Consider the following 21,958-nt stretch of genomic DNA (forward strand, 5'->3'; position numbering starts at 1 on the left):
CCCTGCCCCTGGACGCCTCACTCGTGGGATGGGGAACTCATATGGGGAAGCTCAATATCGGAGGAGTCTGGAAACCAGAAAAAGTGGTACAACACAAACTTGCTTGCACTAAGCACCGTGTTCCTAGTCTTGGCATCCTTTCAGAAGCAGTTTGGAGCAAATCAATAAAAGTTCAAACTGACAACACAGCAACAATGTTCTACCTCAACAAGCAAGGGGGAAACAAAATCCTTTGCCCTATCAAAGCTAGCTCAGTAGATTTGGAGGTTATGCCACCCAGAGGCAGATAGCTATAACAACAATGCTTTTACTGAGAAGCAGACAAACATCCACCTCACACGAGTGGGAGCTGAATCAGGCAGTGATGATGGTGTTCAGAAAGAGGGGATGCCAGAAATCAACCTGTTCGCCACACCATATTGTTGTGAACATGGGTATCCTAAAAAGTTACTGTTGAATAACATCAAGCATTTGTGGTAGTGCCACCAATTTAAGGAGAGCTGTGCGTCCTATCATGTTCTGGGGACTTGTCATGTCTCTTAACTTTACAGAGCAGAGGAATTATATTACTTTCCCAGCATTCTACCAGGTCCCGGGATATATACATTCTCAGGTATTTAAATGCCCTTGTTGCATATTCAATCTTCTGGGATCCTGGTTGCAACTCCGGTGGATTGCCCACTACCGGAATAGCTGACATCCCAATTCACATGCAGCTCAGCCGCCTCACCATAGATGAATAGCATGTGAATCAACCGTGGGATCAAGTGGTCTGTGCATTGAATAGATAAAAGGACATCATCCGTGTATAGGAGCATTTGGTCTCCCATGTCCCCTCCCATTTTTGGCCACACACCTGCGCATCCCTCCTTATCCATTCAGCCAGGTGTTCTATTGTAAGGGCCAATAGGAGAGGAGAGAGGGGGCAGTCTTGTCTGGTGCCCCTACCAATAGGGAATCTCTGTGAGAGGACGCAATTGACTCGGACTGTAGCCTATGGTTTGTGTACAATAGCTTTGCGTAGTTACAGAAACTAGGACCGAAATTAATTTTTTCCAGAATGGCGTGTAGAAAGGGCCACTCGGCCGAGTAGAAGGTTGTCTCAGTCGGCTGTAGCATGGCCATTTGTTCAGTCATGGATCACAATTGGGCTTACCTGGTGTTTAGCCTTCCAATGCAATGTCTGGTGCCCCTGGTTGGCATGAAGCTGTTTTGGTTCTTGTGCACCAAAGTTCTCACCTGTTTGACTAATCGATTCGCTAGGGCCTTCACTACCAGTTTGACATACACGTTCCTCAAGGAGAACTGTCTATAGGATGCCCAGTCCATTGGTGGATGGTGCGGTTTGGGTGGGATTACCACAATAATGCCCTGGATGTCGAGAGGGAGGATTGCACCACTCCTCGCTCCGTCCAGCTTTGCAGGAAAACGTGGGATCAGATCTAATTCTAACCTTTTCAAGAATTCCATTGGTAGTTTGGGACTGGCGCCTTCCTGAATTGCTTTTTGTGCAATGCTGAGAGCAGATCTTCCTTCGACAGAGGCCTATCCAGATCTGACCCGTCCTCCCAGGAGAGACGTGGCACCACCAACTCTGCAGCTATTGGGTTATGTTGTTCTGCCCTACCTGAAGCGTTCGATCGATAGTCTCTCATAGTATGGTGCAAATTCTTCGGCTATTGCCATGGCGTCAAGGGTCACCAGGCAGTCTTATCTGCACTATACACAACAAATCTTTCACATGAAGAGGGGGTCCAAGGGATATGTTTAAAGACCACCAACAGTATAAATCCCCAAGTCTACATACAATATCCAAACAATACTGTGGGTCTAATGTTCAATGTGAAAAATAACACCGATGTGACAAAAGAAGTGAAGAGAACCAAAGAAGTCGTGTGAAGCCTCCCAAAAGGGTTAAGTTCCCATCACCCACCAAAGGTGGTTTTTCATCATCTGGGAATTATGGACAGTACCATAAATACCAACCACTATAATGATTGTGGTGGTTCCACGGTAGTCCCAGGCGTGAATGCAAACGACATTGCAGTCGGTGGGGTGATGGTTGCAGTGCAAAAAATAGTAAGAACAGTGCAGTTAAAAATGGCTAACAAGACCCTATAAATGTTATTCTGGTGCTGTCTTGGTGCCACTCTAAAAACAGTGCATCGACCGCTTAACAAATAACTGTCAGGATGTCGGTCTACATGTTTCGGCTTCTGGACATAAGAGTCCAAGCTCTCATCAGGACCATGTTGACGCTACTGCAATGAATGTGTAAAGAATAATAAACAAATCCAGTGATAACTAGGTTGGTAACCAATACAACCTGATTGGTCCTGTGTGTCCCGGTTGAACTGTTACAGGTAATACTTGGTAAAAGAAACCTGGTCAAAACCAAACAAAGAGTCAGACAAAAACGATGGTGGGAAAACCTCACTTGATCTTGTGCAATATCAGTGTTAATCACAGAACAATGTTTAAAAAGAATTATTTTGTTTTAACGATCATATCAATACTCATAAGTGTATTACATAGCGATAGTTAATTCAACAATCAGTATGTGCACTTACCCGGAAAACTGCGGGTACGCACCTCGCCTCACCTGGCATCCGCTCAGGACATGAGGCACCGCTCTACAAATGGAAATTCCAAACAACAGTATTACCCCAGTGGACATAGCGGTTTTAATCCACATGGGATATAGGAATTTACCAACGAAAGTACTTGACTACATGGTGTAAAAACAAGGCAGAGTCTATATTTAAAAACACCGGGAATATCACTCTATAGGCGCTGCAGTGTGTGATATTGCGAGCAAAAAGAGAGAATGGCCGGTGTTGATACCTCATGTACAATGTTGGGGTACTAGGGTCCGATGTTAAAAGGTTTGAAAATCAACAGTTAGTGAGAGTTCGAAAGGAATCGGCTAGCTCTCGTCTACGTCCAGTCACACACGAGAGCGCCTGGTATGCTATAAGAGCACCAAACAGCGATTACAATGCTACGTGCAAGTTGCCATGATTACAACAAAACCAAACTAAGTCTAACTCGTGTGTAGGGAAACCCGAAGGAATTTCCTGACATCGTTAACGCAGCGTGGAGTGTTCGCAAGTGACAGTTAAGGAGCTCATGGAAGAAACCCTTACCTCTCCGTCGGTACCCCGCTCTGACAACTGAGCTGGACGGGGAGGTATCTGTCGGAAAGGAGGAGTGTCCATATACCTCTTCCGTATACAGGCGTACTTCCATGTTAACCGCTACGGAACGCGGCAGTGTACAAAATACCGCATGCGATGTCGTGTGTCAAAGGAATGCTGGGATTTGTAGTACCAAACGCAAACTCATGCGTAGATACCGTATTGAACGTCCTTGCCGATTAAAGGAGAACAGCTTGTAACACCACTGGAAAAGAAACACAAGATCGAATGTGTTAGTCATGTCGGTGTATATATAAAAAAACAATTATTATGTTCCTAATTTGCAGAATCATAAAGATGAGACTCGGACATGTAAATATAAAAGTGCCCTACTGGTTCACGCCTAAAGGCTAACTAGCCTGGCTAGGGCGCTAAATCAGATATGTAGGTGAGGAACTCATTAGGGCTATCCACCCACGTCCGATTATTTCTTGAGGGAAACCAAATAGAGTCTTTCTGCATATGGATATGGTGCCTAGATCCTGTTGTTTAGAGAGATGACCACGGGATATCATCATTCAAGCCCAGTTGGTCACTCTTGAATTTAAACACCCACTTCTGTTCTTTAATGAACAAGAATTTTTTTAATATCCGTCACGTGTGTGGGAATAAAAGGTTGTTCTAAGACTAACCACCTCAAGTCTTCTGGTTTGTGTCTGAGTGACAGAAAATGGTTGGTTAGTTTGGTAGCCTGTTTATTCCGCCGAATTGTGCTTTTATGTTCGTTAATACGTGTCTTGATCTTGTGTGTAGTCATGCCTACATAACGCAAAGAACAAGGACAGGTAATAAGATAGATGACTCTTTCAGTGTTGCAGTTGGTATGTTTTTTTAAAATCCAGGGTGTGTCTGTACCTATATCAACTGTTTTAGTGGGCTGGGTCTGTGGACATGCTGAACACTGGCCACATGGAAAATGGCCTTGTACTGGCGGTAAATCTCATAGGGTATTGGTAGTGATGGAAGATTTCGTTCTGGGTCTAGTATGTACGTGGCTATCTTTGAGGTTGGTGCCCCTTTTAAAGGAGAATAAAGGTGGTGGAATAACCTCATTCCCTACATTCAATATCCGCCAGTGTTTTCGCACCGTTTTTTGTACCTGGTTAGACCACGTACTGAATGTATTTACAAAGGTCATTCTGGACAACGGAGGCTTCGGCACCGGGGGTTCCAAAAGGGCTCCCCGGTTATTATTTGAGGCTCTCTTCCAAGCCTGTCTCACCAGGCGTTTGGGGTATTGTCTGTCTCTCAGTTGATTAGAGAGTTCCTCTGCATACTGGTTGAAGGTGGTTACGTTGGAACAGTTTCTGCGAATACGCAGGAACTGTCCTACGGGTAGATTCTCTCGAAGAGATCGAGGGTGATGACTGTTGAAACTGAGGAGAGAGTTCTTAGATAGGGGTTTCTTGTATAGTTCACTGCCAAGTTTGCCATGATACGGACATATCCCTATGTCTAGAAAAGGCAGGCGGTTTTTGTCAGACAACTGTAAAGCGTAAAAATTTGTTCTTTGTATTGAGCCAAGCATGTAATTAAGGACGTGGCTTAAAACACCTAAGCTAAACATCTGTGCTTTGTATAGTTTACCGTGCTGTTCCCTGTAATGCCCAAAATTACGGACAAAAGGCATCCGTAAAAAGGATCCTCACGGACAACATCCGTAAAAAGGATCCTCACGGACAACGGACGTGAGGTCCAAATTACGGATGGTCCGTGAAATTTACGGACGGTTGGGCACCCTACTCTTACATGCGGCTCCCTCACTAATATGCTAGTAGGGGGATCCGTTTCAGAACTGCATGGTGTGACCTAGCTGGAGCACTGCTGAAGAAACGTTTCTGCATCCAGTCTGGTGTGTCGGGAAAATGTCAAGGTGAGGAATCCGTGATTGGCCAGAATAGAGCCTTACCGAAGGTAAGAAACTTGTTATTTGACTTCAGATTAATTGTTATGCCCAGGGCTTTAAGTGGGCCGGGTCTGAGCACCGGCAGTTTATTTTAGGGGGCCTCGAAACGGGTGTCTATCGGGCTCTGTTTTGTGCCCTGGCACAGGAGGTCCGTTTTTTTTTCTAGGCTGCAGTGAAAGAAGGCACGTTCATGTGCGCGTGGTGAGCTTTGTAGAGGAAGGGAAATCCTTTAAAGGGAGTCATTTTCTCTCTGGATTGCCCTTCTCTTTTTGAAACTCCGGAGCAGCAATATTGTCGCGGTGTTACAGGGCTTTATGTCGAAGTTTTTTCAATATTGTATACAAGCCATAGTTGCTGCTTATTTATCTTATTCAATTAGCAACCATTGACAAAGCGAATAGCCCTGACTTGTAGGTATGACGTGACTTGTTGTATCATATATCTGGACGCAATGACAGGAACAGCTAAATACAAGTCGGGCGGCACACTGTGCTAAACACAGTTTTAGTTTACGTGTTTTAAGCCACGCCCTTAATTACATTGACCACGTCCCTTTGAGAGACCCCCTCCCCCCCCTTCACCAGTTTTTTCATCCCACTTAAAGCCCTGATTATGTCCAGGCAGATTCAGAATTGTGGTATACATTAAATGTACAAAGTAAAGGGCACGGGTAGGCACTCGGCTATCTCATTAATGTCTTACCTTACTATCATCTTTCACAATCTGTCTTTTCTTGGCCCTCTCTCCTCCATCTTTCTGCTGGTCCGTCTTCTCTTTCTGACCACCACTTCGTTTCGCCCTCTTCATCGTTTTCTCACTGGCACTCCCTCTGTTCCTTTGGCCTACACCAAAGGCTGTGATGAGATGACGAAGGTGGCTCGCGAATAATCCCAGGCACTGGAAGGCTTTAAGCCTAAAGCGACCCTGGGTCCCTGTATACGCGAAACGGAAGCGCGTCACACGTGGGATGACGTACAGGCATGTCAGAACTCTGAGGCCAGAACCTGCACTTTGCCAGTCTGGGCAATCAGTTAGATGGCAAACAATCCGATTTACATCCTGTGGTTGCTGCTCGTTCCTGGAGTCGTCATTTCTTTATCGTACAAATATTTGTTAATAGCATATCGTTCCCCATTTGTAAAATAAAAGGGCAGGAGGGTGGAACTCCAACACCCATGTTGTGAACTAACCGCAATATCTCTGGTACCCCACGGGTGGGAACCGCGCCAAAGAAACTTCACCCTCTTTTTTTATCTTAAAAGTTGACCGATATGCGTCCATCTGCTTGTGTCAATTGTTTTTTTTTTTTAAATATGACAATCGTTGCCCTTATCCAGCCACATGGTGGCAGGATTGTGCAAAGCATTAAGAGTTGATGACGGACCCAACCCTTAAAACCTTGCACTCTTGTCTGCGTGTTTCGGCACTTAAGTGTGCATTTTTCAATCTGATTACAAAACAGCTGTTTACCATTATTGTCGTTGAACAAAATTTCCCCCCACTTCTGAGGTATAATTCTGCAATTACTCCAAAATGATCGTTCCTTGATAGTCCACTGGCGTGCTTTATTTTCAAATAAAGTTCTCCTTCGGGCTAGAGAGCGTTAATCTACATTTTCCTTCCCAGTATTTCTTGGAAAAGTAACTGTACTTGTAGTTCTAAAAAGATGACTCCGTTCACAAAACATATGGCAGTTCAAGAGAACTCTTGAGCAAACACGCGTGTTTATTTGAGAGCGTTGCTCATTTTTCTGAGGAACTTTCCAAAGGACCAGGCTGCCCCTTTCGACACACAACGGCTAAGTTTTCTGTACCCTATTTTGTGTATAATAGTGTTCTAGAAACTGCTAAGGATATGTATGAAGTTGCTGGATTTTAAACTGTAGCACCAGTGGCAGTGGGACCAAGGTGGACAACTAGAGGGTACAATAATAGTTAACAATATTTAAAAACAACCATGGGTCACCTTAAGAGAGCTGCTTCATTACATGTACATCATGCTTGAATATTCATTTTCAGTAAAAGTTCCAGTTTACGTTTTTTGGACCAAAAGTATGTAACATTTGGAGTGACTAGCTTTAAATGTAGAATATGCATCACATACAATTATAATAGTATATTGTACTTTATATGAGAGAACAGATCATAGGTTTGTATTTTCTTCAAAATTTTATAGTATTAAACCTTTAAATAACATTGGACTGACCTGACTGCAGCCACCGTGTTGCTGACTGATTCTTAGTTTATTTTTTATTGTACAGTTAATAAAAACTCACAACACTTGATAGAATAATATCATTGCTAAAAATTTAGGTTTAAAAAGTACGAAAAGGAATAAAATGTCTACTTGTTAAAAGTCTTTAAAAAGTATTAAAGGTCATAGTTCGAGTCTATTAGTGGCCCATTTTTTCTTTGAGTCTGCCCGCCACTATATCAAAATTTTTTGTTGTTCTGCAATTTAATTGGATTTCCGTGGGGTTAAAACAGAGCAGCACGGCCTGTCTACAGCTGGTTATCCTCCTCCGATTCCAAAGGGCCCGAAGCAAGGAACGCCTTATGTCCATAAGGTTTTTGCAAATACAAATAATGTGCATAAGATCTTCCTTGCCGCAAAGCATAGTCTGCAAAGATTTATTGTTTTATCCCTTTTCCAGGGTGCTAGGTGTGGCAATATGGGTATATTACCTAGGCGGAGGTTAAGGAACTTGTTTTTTGTTTTATGTGTGAGTCCCATTGTTAGATACTGTTGTGGTAATCTTTCAGAGCCACCCATCCATGCTCTCTCTTGGCTAAAGTTGCCTTATCCTCTGTTAACGAGATCGCCTTGATGACTTTGGATACCACTCTTTTGAAGGTACCGGCGTCAGTAGGAGACTCCCACAGTTCTGTTAGACCTAGGATGTCCAATGATTCCATTAAGTAGGTCCTTGCTGGGGATATGTCTCGTTTTGTCAGTTCAGTCCAGAGATGAGCGTTTAGTGTTCCTTGTTCTGCTTTTCTTATTTTCCACCAGCTTTTTATATATGCGCCACTTCTCTCCACTGTTTGTTTTTGTAATCCGAAGTCGAGGCGACTTTGGGCTGGTGACGAATAGGTGGTAAGATGGAATATTGCCCTTTATGCATGACTGATGGTGTTGTCCAATATTGTTGCGTCTTTGCCTTGCATAGATTCGAAGCCATAGGTGAGCATTGGTTGTAAACGAGCTTTTATCACCTGCAGAAGAGGGCCCAGAGACCGGTCTGGAAGAGCTTTCTGGAGTGGCTGATTCAGCAGAAGTGAAGGGCACAGGCAAGTCTTTTTTAAACCAAACTTGGCTGAGCCAGGTGGACCATTCCATAGAACAGGTCTGAATTTATTCCAGGCCATAGTCCTGCCAGGAGTTAGACTGGCCTCATGACCGGGCGCAGAAGAGTGCTCTGTACTGTGCAGCTGCTTCTCTGCTGCTTGAAGTGCTCACAGAGACTGCCTCAGTAGTCTGGGCTTTTTTCTGCCAGGCGCTCGTAGCAGTCTCTGGCGTCCTAGTAAGTCTTCTCTCCTTGTGGCTAGGCTAGCTCTCAGTTTTAAATGTGCACTCGCTCCCTTTATTACCAAAGGAGATGGCAAATTCTTCAACATCCCTCCTGAGGCTGCCAGAACAACCCACATTATTCACATTTTCCATTGTAATTAGATTCCTCAAAGGCCTTGTACATTTGTTCCCACCTTCCCCTTTCATTATGCGTCAGTGGGACCTTAATTTCGTTCTCACATTTCTAATGTGTGCTCCGCTTGAACCTCAGCACAATTCCCCCTCCGGCTACTTGTTCTCAAAACAGCCGCCTTAGTGGCAATCAAGTCTGCCAGGAGGGTGATCGAATTGCAGGCTCTGTCATCCAAGCCTCCTTACCCGACCATCTTTCCTGATAAGTTGGTGCTGAAGATGGCAACACCATTCCATGTGTGTCAGTCTGTCAACCTTGCCCGCTTTCTACGCTCCTCCGCACCCCTCTAAAGAAGAGGAGCAACTCCACCATCTGGACCCAAAAGAGCGTTGTCATTGTACCTTGAATGCATTAAAGAGTTCAAAGTGGACGACCAACTCTTCATGGGGTACGCATGAAAAAAGAAAGGTCGTGTAGTGCAGAAGACTATCTCGCAATGGGTTGTCCTCGGCATCAAAATGTGCTACGCTCTAGCCAAAAAAGCAGCCTCCTGAAGCCTTAAGAGTTTATTCCACCAGAGCTAAGGCTGCTACCATGGCGTTGCAACGTGGCGTTCCAGTCCTTGACATTTGTCAGGCAGCAAAGTGGGCATCCCTGCACATGTTTACCAGCCACTATTGCCTGGACAGTCAAGTCTGCAGGGACACCCTTTTTGGCCGCTCTGTCCTTCAGGACTTCCTGGTCTAAACTTGTCAGCAGTTACTTCCGTGGGGATGGTATTGCTTGGGCATCTTTTCTAAGGTAAGGAATCTGCGGACTGCTTTCTATCAGATTGACAAGTTACTTACCTTGCGTATCGCCTTGTCTGGCAGAGACCTGGTCTAGCCGCAGATTCCTTTACTCCCCACCCATCCTTCCCAAGTTTATAGGGCGAGCGTTGTTCCCATTCAGGGCCCTAGCTTTTCAGTACACACCTCTGTCAATGCTCTTCATGGCTCTGCGTTTCTGGCGTGGAAAGTCATGAAAAGTAACTGTAGGAAGCTGGCTCTGTAAATATATTATCACCAGGTGGTAATATCGTGCACAGAGTCAAGGGGTTACCCAAAAGTGTACAGGGCTCCATGTAAAACCCAAGGTGCTCTATTCGTGGTAGAGTGGGCGAGCAGTCTCAGGCCTAACACGGAAGAGTGTAAGACACTTATTGCACAACAGTGATCAATAATGGAGACACGACTCAAGAAGGAGATCTAGACCAATTTTTATAAAATTAAACTTTGTACTTTATTTTAAGACCCAGGTCGTCCTAATAAGGTAAGTTTTTAATAAAAAATACTTTTCACTTGCAAAAATCGACACTTAATATCTTATTCACACTGTCCAATGTTATCCTAAGGGAAAAACAATATTGCGGTTAAACGGCTAGGTATCTAACTTACAATTTCAGTCTTCGGAGCCAAAAGTCAGAGGGACAGGACAGGTAAGAACCAAGACTGCATCACCAGTTGCACAGGGGCGGCTGGGTGCAGAGGTCAAAATCTGAGTTCGATCCTATGCTTTCCAATGGAGACAGGGGGTGCCTGGAGCCACACTGCTTGCATGTAAGTAAATCGGTGGCTGGGGTTAAGCTTTGGGGGCTAGGTTAAGCACGGGGGGCAAAAAGCAGTGCCAAACATACACCACCAGCGGCACAGGGACGGCTGGATGCAGGGTGCAAATTCAACGCCGTGCGCCCAATGCTTTTCAGTGGCGAATTTCATAAAGGTCAAGAGGTGTAGGCGTGGCACCAGAGGTTGCAGGAGGAAGACCAATGACAGTAGAGGTAAGTTGGAATGTAGGGGGTCATAGGGGCACCGTCTGTTCAGCTTACCAAGGCCCAGATCCTTCTGGTGCAGGGATGCCTTTCAACGTCTGAGTCTTCTTACTGGAGCCTGTCCTGGTCAGAGGAAGCCTCTGGATTCACACTGCAGGTGCTGACGTGGAAGGCAGGAGAGGTCAGTCAATGCTGGACACAAGGTCAGGATTGCATGGAAGATAGTGGGGACTGAGAGCTGTGCTTCACCTCGCTTCCATCCCCCACCTTAGGGGTGGGGTTAGCAGAGGTGGGAACACCTATCTTTTTGGATTTTCCAGCCGGTTTTCCCAAGTGGGAGTGTAAGCTAGGGCAGCGAGCAGTAGAGGCTGAGGGTCACATTACAAATGCGGCAGGCCTTCAAAGCTTCCCTTTTTCAAGCACTGGCCATCCAGGGGGAGGAGGCATGACACCTCTGCCCAGGGTGTGAATTGTTCCTTGTCCCAGAGAGCAGGGCCAAGGGGCCAGAAACATGTCTGGTAGTGGCTGGCTGCCTAAAGTCAGTAAGTGCCCACACCAGTGTTGGTAGTTTTTCAGGGGGCATCTGAGTACATGTTTTAATAACTCTCACACTGGCATAGTTGTGGAGCTGTTTGGTACCAAACACTCCTGGGTTCAGTGAAGCCATAATGGTGCTGTGGAACTCGAGTTGTCAAGTTCCCAGCCCATGTACTCTATGGCTTCCCTGGCACTTGAAATATTAGGGAATAGACTCTACTACTGTAGGGGACATATCTGCTCAAGCAGTTATGCCCACACCTGGGATATAATGCACCCTGCCTTAGGGCTGGTAAAGCCTGCTAGAGAGGTGACTTACCTATATCTTGGGTAGTGTTAGCTGGCATGGCACACAGGCAGTGTGCCATGTTGACTTGGTAATTGTTTCACCTCAGAGGGGCATGCCAGCTGCAGGGGCAGTGACATGGTCGTAGTGAGGGCGGTCCAAGGGGACCCTCTCCAACCATCAGACCTTAGATACCTAGGGTACCACTTACTAGGGTCTTACGGGGGGGCGGAAGTACCAATTGTGGACATGTTTGTAGGGAAAGAACACTGGCACTTGGAACCTGGACAACAGGGACCCCGTACTCTACAGTCAAAGTTGCATCAAAAGCCAGTCAAAAAAGTGTGTTGGGGGGGGTACTGCTAAAGAACCCAATTTCTCACAGTAACTGATAAACGCTGGGGTGGCACCTATTTAGGTGAAGCAGACATCCTTTCTGAAGCTACTTGGACTCGCGTTGCTTTGGGTGATATCTGCACTCAGTGACTTAGCTCCTCACTAAGGCGGGCAGCACTGACTGATGCCGTCCAGACAACCTGGTGGAGCTGCACAGCAAAGGCTTCTCCCGGCACTGCACCGTCTGGGGTAACAGATGCTGAAAGCATCACCCCAGCTATCCACTCGATCTTTCAGTCACGCTGGATCAGAGTGAAGGTGCCGATCCTAGCAAAGTGCTTGGAGTTGAGCTGCGCAAACTCGCGAACCAGCTCAGGAGAGTTGTAGATGCAGGATTAATGCTAGACTCCTCATAGTTCCTTGACAGCAATTCAAATTCTTTGATGGCCCTGAGACTTTGGGGAACGGGGCACACCAGCATGCCCTTTGAGAGCTCCCTGGACGGTACACAGCAAAAAGGCAACAGCACAGCAAGGCAGGTTGCAAAGTGACCTTTCCTCCTGCAGCTCGGCAAGCAACAGGCTAAGACAGCAGAGCAGTTAGCAGAGCGGCAGTAACTCATGGCAGCATAGCAGGCCTTCTGGCAATGTGCAGCTGTAGAGCCAGTGATGTCTGGATGCAGGACCAAATATGTCTGATTAGATGGGGACCCATTACGTAGACCCAAAGTGACTTTGGTGTGAAGGTGACTTCAAAAGAACTCTCTGAAGTGCACCGGTCCGCTTTCAGCCCAGTCCTATCTGCCAGCCTAGATATAGGGGGTGGGGGTAAAGGGGTAAATCTGCCATTTGTGTGGAGACAGGAAACTACCTATTCAAGTGAAGTGTTACCTCCTCTCCTCCCTCTTGTCCAGAATGATCTATCAGTATGCGGATGAAGTTGAGTGCCCTGTGTGTTGAGACTGCCTGGAGCGAATGCACAAATGCAGCCATCGCCTAGATGTATATTAGAGACAGTATATCAGGCACACAGAGCAGTAAGTGCAGAGAAATGGCCACTTTCTAAAAAGAGGTGTCAGGAAAGGGCGAGGGATGTTACTTCTGCTACTTGAAGATGCTCCAGAGGGACTGAGGGCCAAGGCCAATTTTGAATTTTCACCCTCTTATTGCCTTGCTGCAGAAGTACAAATTTAAAATGCTGATCCTGGCCAAGGGTCTTTATGCCCTCGTCCTGGGAAATTAGAGAGTATCCTTAGACTTGAACGTTTGGTTACTTTTACATGCCCGTCCTACAGATGCGGTCCAATTCTCTATTCTACCATTTGACCTCCTATCCGGCCCATGGCTGTTTATGAATGTGATGGTGGTTGTTGCTGCCCACCTTCCAGATCGGGGTTGAATGAACTGACTGCTCAAGGCAGGATTGCTGCAGTGAGTTGCACACCATCTTCAAATGACAACCACCCTTCTTTCATCCCTGGGGTTTTTCTATCTGATGCCTGCAAAGAGGATTCCCTTCATAGGTGCCTTCCCGACTTGGTGGCATTAAAAGCATTTAATCCCCGCAACAAGTTCACTACATTGAGGATGCAATCCCAATGTTTCGGGCTCAATTCTGGGTCTCTAATTTTAGTCTACTTCAACTAGGCTGCTGACCTCATGCATTCTCCGGGTCCCTTGTGTTCACTGCCACATGCAAGCCTTTCAGTGGGCCCTCCTTTCTACTGGGCACTTCAATAGAGCAGTCTGTCCTGGGGTGTTGAATTTAATAAAATATCTAATGTCCATGGGACAAGTAAAACTACTTGTCCTGTAACGAAGTCCACTAGTCCCTTTGGTGCCAAATAATTGACAACGCCCAAGAAGGGAGAATAAGACTGCAAAGAGACTATTCTAGACCCAGCCGCTACATTGCACAATAATGTACAGCATGTGTATTCCGAAAATTCAAGGGGCAAATTTTTCCCACCGGTAAGTAACCATTTCGTTTAGGCAGGCTCGCTGTTTGATTAGGAATGTTCTAATGTTTTACATGTACATATTGAACAATGAGGGGTCCAGGACTCTGCCTTGGTTTAGGCCCTTGTTTTTTTTCACATATATATATATCACCTTTACCTGACTCCACTTGTTTGAAAATAAAGATCTGATTGCCTTTAATAAGGTTGGCAGCAGTCCCCCTTCCCCCCCCCCCCCTCCCATTGACTAACTCTGTGTAGGCTAATGCCTTCTTAAAATAACTTTAAATCTAACTTTTGGGGTCACACCTAAGGCGCTTCTTGGGAATGGGATGGAGAACTGATCTCTGCCCCGATTCTGGGACAATACTACTGGCAAAGCAGTCAGTAAACGGGCCTCTCAGGGTTTTTGCTCCGTAACTTGGGTTGAACTTCTCAGTTTGATTTCAGTCCCAGGCCACAGATGAGGAAACTTATTAGAAGCATTAATATTAGCGTACAGCCAGTTACTAAGCTAGAATGTTTATTGGTAAGCAAAAGCCCAGAAGCATTGTCCTATGTACTATAAACATCGCACATCTTGCTTATCACTGTTTCTGAAAATTAACATTTAGCTTTTGAATTCTGTATATTGTCATCTGGCAAAATTATTCTAGAATTCGCTACCGCGTGATTTTGTGATGTTTCCTTACTTAAAGATGTATAATTTCTCTCTTGCTCTTTTAGCAAGGGATTGTTGTCCCTTATGTTTTTATCAAAATGTAGGAACAGAATTGCTCTGAAAAGAGCTGCTGTTAACCTTTGGAAAAGCACTTTGAATCTATTGAAGAGAAAGTGTTTAAAAAATAAATACGATTTCAGCATCAAAGATGTTGTATGAAAACAGAGTTCTGGCTAAAGCACTATTGCTTTGGGTTCTTCATCTTTGTCACTAAAAGTGCTGCCACTTATGATAACACCTCCTCCTTCCAGGGATAATACTGGACTCCAACTTACCATTATTTATATATTCAGATCTTCAGATATCTACAACCACACTACAGAAAATCCAAAGTCATGCCGACACCCCATCTACATCACGAGAAACTACTCACCAAAAGTCAAATAAAGGTACACGTCTCTTAACCTCTAGCACCCTTGATGGTCTCGGCCTCGACCAGATTGAGACCTTCCAAGATGCTCGCTTGAAGAGTCAGTCTGGGATAGCCAAACTTAATATTCCCTGTTCCTTGGACTAAGATAGACCAGGCCTCTTCTGGTTGAAGACCACCATGACAAAGCAGTTGCCATTATATGATGCCCGTGACCTCAAAATCTGATCCATCTTGTATGCTTGAGGGATAAAGTGATCAAGGCATGTCCGAGACATGCTTCTGCTTCAAACACCACCACCACTTCTGAGAATAGGAAAAGGCAAAAGTGTATGTGACACATATGGTATGACTAGTGTGGAAGATAGCTATGCCTTAATGTTCAGGACACTGTGTGCAATTCCACTGAGAGTCTTGCAGAGTTAACCTTCAAGATCTACAGAAAGAAATTCACCAGCTACCTCAAAAACCAGTGGTAGAGCCTGTGTCATTTTCCCTAAAAGGAAACATTTACTTATTCTCCAGCAGAGGCTGTCGTGTCATCGTACTGCAGGATGCATTTTCACATGCAAAGTAAGAAGTCTGAATTATTCATACAGAACCCTTCAGTACTTCCAAATATGGGCTCCATGCACCTTCATGAAATGCAGGACAGTGGTAGCTGTACACCCCATAAAAAGGAATCTTCTTCTTACTACCCTCAATGCAGTTGGTTGATAAAAGACTTTATCCCAGCTAAAGGGTCAGCAAGTGTTTCAGACAACAGCATCTCTTGTTCAAGTTTCGCTTTGTGCAAAAAGGTTGTCATATCAAATCAATCTTCTGAACCTTAGGGCAGGGCATGTAGCCCTGAAATCGTTTGCCACCACTTAGACAAGTGTGGTGCAGACAGAAAATGCCAGAATAAGGTTTTACGTAAACAAATAGGGAGGCACAAAATCAAGAATTCTTGATCACCGTAGCAGCCAATGTAATCTGTCACTAGTGGTTAGGTCTCATCTAGCGTTGCCGCGTGCGCTGCTCACTCTGCAAGACATATTGTGGATGAGGAGATTTTAGAAGGGGACTTGAAGCCCCGCCCCTCATTTTCATTGGCTGGCGACCTCGTCCGGTGGCCTCCGATTGAAACTGAGGCTTTTTGGTTTCTGCCCTTTCACCTTTTCGTCCGGCCCATCCAGACTGTATCGGCTGCTTTTCGGCTGTTGTGAAGCAATTTTTTATCTATAGGAGGCATGTACTGCCGGATCATGTTTCCGTCCGCTTGTTTACACTCACGCAATGGCGATGGCTTGTCTTCTTCTTGGACCCCTTCTGAATTCCTTGAGGCAGGACTCGGGAGGGGGCGTTGTTTATTTGATTACAGTGTGTCAGGCTTGTTTATTCAGCTGTCTCCTAGGAGAGGCTGCTGAATGAAGGGGTGGGGAGGGGGGTACACTAAAAACATGCCCTAGAAAAAGGCTGCGTTTGTTAGAGGGAGGTTTTTCCCTGGGGCGCGAGGCTTTTGTTTCTCATTCGCTGCCGCGCTTGTTAGAGGGAGACTTTCCCTGGGGTGCGAGGCACTGCTTTGGCGATTACAAAGGGAAGCAGGGCTCCTAGCCAAGGGAGCCCAAGATTTGGGAAGTGCTGACTCGCTGTAAGAACCGGACGCGAGATAGGGAGGTAGTCTGGCCACCGCGTCCAGAGGAGCGGCATCGACTGAGACCCCACCGGACGATGCCAGGCTGCCGGCGGCTACGGTAAGTTCGACCGCACTGGTGGTACCAAAAAAGACCGATTTTTAGCGTACCCATGCTGTCTTTAGTGCATAGCTCTTGCAAAAGGGATCCTGTACAATAAGAGCCACAGAACCCGGCATCTGGTGTGTTACCCTCCCTTGATCTGTTGTTACAGCACAACGCACGGCATGGCTTTAATCCCTGATGCTCCAGTTCTGGGAGCTGGTGGCCGGACAGCACCTTGGAAGTATGTGGCCTCAACATGTGGAGAGATTTTTTTTCTGGTTCGCTTCTAACAGTAACTTGTGATTTTTACCATGTGGAAGCGCTTGTGTAACTTTTTGTGCAACTTCCTTTGAAAATGTTCTTTCTTTAATGCATGCAAAATAAAACGTACCGTCTTCTCTAATTCACAATGCACGTGGAGTTTAAGGGACATTGGCAGACAATGTTGTCATCAAGGAATTAGCTGTTCTTAAAATAACCTGATGGAACCGCTCTGGTGGGGCCTTTTCACAATCTCACGTGCGCCGGACTTTCAAAACTGATTGAACAGAGTACAGGGCCCGTGTGCCCGAGAACCTGACGACTCTGGTTTAGTTAGCCCACTCCTGTCAGAACATGTCGCCTCTCTCCTCAAGGTTCTTGTGGGTTTTTTTTTCTGTAACTAACGAAGTGAAGGGTGCTTACACTTTGAAAGGTGCTTTATGGGGCAATTGATATCACCTGACCACCCAATAGAGGAGCACCGGAAGCAGCGTAGCACTGGAAGCAGCATAGATCCCAAACCAGATTAATGCTGAGTAGGGTCCCCTTTCATAAGGACTTTGTATGCACCTCGTTTTGCTTTGACCCACTCATTGGAAGGCACAGCTCATGAGTTAAAAATTGTGTTGTGTTCAAGCAAATTAAGATCCTTAGCCCATGTGAGTGGTTTCAATATTGTGTGTATAGCGCTCCATATTCCCTACCAGGCACCGAAGTGCTTATTCGTTTTACTGATACAAATAAAGTGTAAACGTCACTTTACCGAGAGTGTGGGAGCATGGGAGCAAGGGGGCGTTTCCATCCTCATCCTTTTTGTGGGCGCATCCTGTGGGAGACTGGCTTCTTAAGTACTAGGTTCTGTGTACATTTGGGGAATATCTGGGGGCAGAGCATTTTTGTGTACTTTTAGTGAATGACTGAGTTAAATGTTACTTTAATAAGCGCGGCACCGTCTTCACGGACACCGCGCTATGCAATGCAATTGGTGTTGTTTTTGGTATTGTAAATAACAATGGCTTTTAATTTTTTAAAGACATTGCCATTGACAATGCCAATAGCTCAAAAATTCGCAGTTGTGAGACCAATTGCATTGTAAATGCCTGTTTTTAGGAAGGAATCGCATTGTTGTCCTGTACATTCCAATATATAGGTGGTAATGTTTCAGCGTGGCACTCTTGTGTCTTTTATATTCTGCATATTGTCATGCCTTATGCTGCAGCTGGACCACAGAGTAATGTGGTTCTAAATAGGGGACTGCCTTCTCACCCTGGCTGCATGACCTTATAAGTATATTGGGACTACGTTTAGTTGTCTTTTTTATTTTTTATTTTATGCTCAGTATTGTGAACCATTTCACTTCATAGAACTGTGCTTTAGGCATTAGGGTAGCAGTCCTGCAAAATGTATACAAAGTGGTTGTATCATCGTTTTTAGTAAGTTTGTGAAGTTGCAAGACCTATATAATGTGTTCTTAGTGCCAGTAATGCAGTAATCTGTCAATTAAGTTGCATGGACCTATTAGCATGTATATTAACCCCTAGAAAGATTAGTATTACCCAACAAATATTGCCGCTGCCTAGGTCTGCTTTCTAGCTACCAGATGCTTCTTCAGTTAACCTGCTTCAGCAACATTGTACCGGCAGCCCTCTTGACCTAGTGTGGACCCTAAGACATGTGTGAATAAAAATGTAACTTTAAAGGTCATCCTGCATGTGTTTATTGCCGGTTTCTTTCTTCTTTTTTACATTATTGTGATAAGTTAATAGCCAATGCTTGTCTGGTGTCTCAATACCCATTGTGTTTATTGAAAAGTTAGGGCAAACACAGATATGCCTCCTATTTTAGATTTTTTTTATCAAGTGAAATTGTTTGATTTTAAAGTTGACATGGGTGATAAGAATGCCATGTGTATTTGTTCCCTATCATTACTAGGTGATGCAGTGAACCAAAGCAACATACCTTCTCAGCAGAACCGTTTCCCAGATTATCTAGAGGCCCTACCAGGCACTAACGTGGATCTTGGGACACTAGAAGGAGAAGCCATGAATGTAGAGGGAGAAGAACTAATGCCCAGCCTGCAGGAGGCTTTGAGTTCTGACATTCTGAATGACATGGAATCTGTGCTGGCAGCCACCAAACTAGATAAAGAGAGCTTTCTCACATGGTTATAGGGGATGCTTTTGAAACATCTGTGAAGGATCTAAAAATGAGACATCTCTGTACCTGAAGTGAAAAACAAGCCTTTCATAGAGACTTTTGACTTCTGTTCAGGAAAGATAAACATTCAACTAGATTCTTTCAGACAAAATATTTGCCCTCCCCTGACCACTGCTGCTTTGTATTGTTTTGCTGACCTCTTTCACAGTTGAGAGCCCGAAGAATCAACCATTGTTTAATGTTTTGTTTGCCGATGCAAGTATTGGTTGAAATGGGAAAAAGTGACCGAATGGGGAAATTAGTTCAATGTTTTCTACTTTTATTTTGTGGAAATGATTTTAGCCATTTTTTATTGTATTTTAAACGTCTGCATGTTCACTCCTCTCCAGCCTGTAACAAAAAAAGTGTGTACATTACATGATGGTCTGGCAATCCAAAAATGATGCAAGTGATGAAAAACTCACTGCTGATTTGGGAGATGCCGCAAACCAGGACTACAGGCTCTAGGCATGTTTTTAAAAACTCCCAGTTTCTTTATAATAGGTAAAGTGCTTTTGGTCATCAGATATTTTTATGATCGTGATTAAAGTTTTTCTTATGTATCACTTTTACCGTATACAAAATAGTGTTTTTTTTATCATGTTAAATATGGTGTCAGATAAAAGCGAGCTATTGTGTAAGTGGTGGGAGAGGTAGTGTACCCACACCCAGTTTGGTACTAACAGGTCAAATGATGGGGCCGCTGAGGTAAAAGACTGGTTTTGAGTTGCCTTATTCTGCTAGACACTCCACTGCACGTATGTTATGGCGATAGCTTACTAGTTTAATCAAGGTCAGGTGATTTTCGTCAAAGCGTAGTTCAGGAGCCTAGGTAATTTGTTTGATCGTGAAATCACAATGCGTGGATTTCAGTCTTATTTAAATGTCTGTTTTTATATATGTCAGCTATAACTTGAACAAGGTAGTTTTCTTTTTCTGTAATTCCCATCATACATATACATATATATATATTTTTATGATATTGGATTATATTTTTCTGATAAATAGCCAGTGTTGTCTTTTCTTCTAAGGTTGTTTTTGATAAGAGACGTGTAACAGTGGTCTGGAGGAATTTGTCTGGTGAGGGTTATAAGGTGGTCAAGTTTTTGCGTATGTTATCCAAACGGCATTAGTAAACATCAGTAAGGCGTGCTTTTTTTTTTTTTTTAAGTTGATGAAAGCAACAAACTGAACATGTGGTCTTCTCTCATTTGTAATGGAGTTAAAACAATTGTTTTTAACCAAAATATATTTTACAACACTGCGACCTACTTGTGTAATGAAAAGTAAAGACAGTTTATAGAGAAGATTGCAGGGAAAAGTGTTAGTGGGCCTTGTGATTAGGCAATGGAGTGTACATAATATAGTAGTTTGTAGTTGGATGAAAGATGAATAAATGGCTGTACTCATTATTTTTTACCGAAATACATGTTATGCTTTGTTTTTGCAGCAAGCATTGTCACTGTTTCCAAAGAGTATTTTTTAAAGGAACAAAATGAGCATGATCAACTTTTTTAGTATAAGCTATGAAGTATTTTTCTATGAAATTGAACACTAAACTGCTTATACAATAATTGGTAGAATTGGTGTAGGTACTGACACAAACTGGGAGTTCTTGAATTGCTCAAACATTACAACTTTGTGATATATTTTAATAAAAATCAAACTTTGAGAGATTTCTCATTTTGATGTTTCAGTGAAACATGGAAAATTCTTCTGCTGGAACTTTGTGTATTTATGAAAAACAGTTTCGTTTTGCATCATTTGAAAAGCTAAATGAATACATCAAATTATAATCCAGTGGTAAAGAAATGTATTTTGAATCAAAAATAACATTTTGCTATTCCGTGCTACATTTTCTTTTAATTGATATGACAGTAATGGAAAGAAGTCTATTTTATTACGTAGTAGAAAGCAGGTCTGCCACTCTAATCCCAGAGTAAAGTATTGAAATCTGTAATTCATTGAATGAGAAACGCGAGATATTTACAGCATGATGTATAGCTTAGATAATTAAAATATTCATCCTTTGCTTTCCCTATGTGTTTATTGGTTATAAAAAGGCATCTCTGTGATTCACTGACAGCAAACTGTAATGTCACAGAATGTATGCTTTAACCATTTAAACTTGTTGAAATGGTTTATTCTTATTAGACCTACTTTTGTGAAGAAAATATTCAAGTATGCTACTTTAATATTGAGTTAACATTGAGGTGATAGAACATGGCATAGATAGAACATTTTACCAATAAGTGTTTGAACATGAGCAATGCAAAAAATACACAAAAGGTTTTGCACGTTGGATGAAATTGTATCATATTCTTTATTTGAAAGCATGTTTTTATACAATTAATTTTGCCTAAAGTTAGGGTCGACTTCTCTCTGCTGTGTCTAGGATGAACTCATTTGTAAATGTTTTATTATAGAAAACCCTTTAATGCACACAATAAATACATGTGATATTATATGACGTTGCTTTAATGAGCACTTTTCTTAAAGTTTTGTAAGCATACCGGTTAACTAGTTATATTATGTGGTTTGTGTCAATATAGTTGAGTGTCTTCTTTGTTCTGAAAAACATATCTTGTACAAATGTTTAAAGTGAACAGAAAACCCTATCTAAATTCTTTCCACATGTTGACTAGTTGTTTTCATATTTTAACAAACATGTTTTCAGTTTGCTTTATTCAGGGTTTCACAAATTAATTTTGAATAGGGAAAGGCCATCTTATGTCCCAGTTATGTCTCTTAGAAGAGAGCTCATCTCGCCTATTCAGTTTTCTTTGTCTAGTTATGTGCAACCCATATAGAACCATAATCTGATTGACCTTAGTAGCAGTTGCAGCCTTCTACCATATTGATGAAAATCTCTATCCCTCCTTCCCACCCTTGCTGCTCACCTCCAACATCTTTGCAACAGTGACTAAAATATCCTCCTAAAAAATTCTAATGACTGCACTACCTCAAAAAATATCTAGTGTAGATAATAGCATCTCTCATTGACTGTGAGGCATTCA

General features: G+C 43.6%; 1 protein-coding gene across 4 annotated transcripts in view; it reads left to right on the top strand.

Moving 5' to 3' along the window:
• YAP1 (Yes1 associated transcriptional regulator) overlaps positions 1-21,408 on the top strand; it is a 263,203-nt gene extending 241,795 nt beyond the window's left edge. For all 4 annotated transcript variants that reach the window (XM_085621442.1, XM_085621441.1, XM_085621443.1 and 1 more), the window contains one exon: positions 18,678-21,408. In XM_085621442.1, the coding sequence (XP_085477568.1) occupies positions 18,678-18,916 (239 nt within the window). In that variant the 3' untranslated portion in view covers positions 18,917-21,408. The remainder of the gene's footprint in view (positions 1-18,677) is intronic.
• The last annotated feature ends 550 nt before the right edge of the window (positions 21,409-21,958 follow it).

The sequence above is a fragment of the Triturus cristatus genome, chromosome 8, assembly GCF_964204655.1.
Source record: "Triturus cristatus chromosome 8, aTriCri1.1, whole genome shotgun sequence".
Lineage (NCBI taxonomy): Eukaryota > Metazoa > Chordata > Amphibia > Caudata > Salamandridae > Triturus > Triturus cristatus.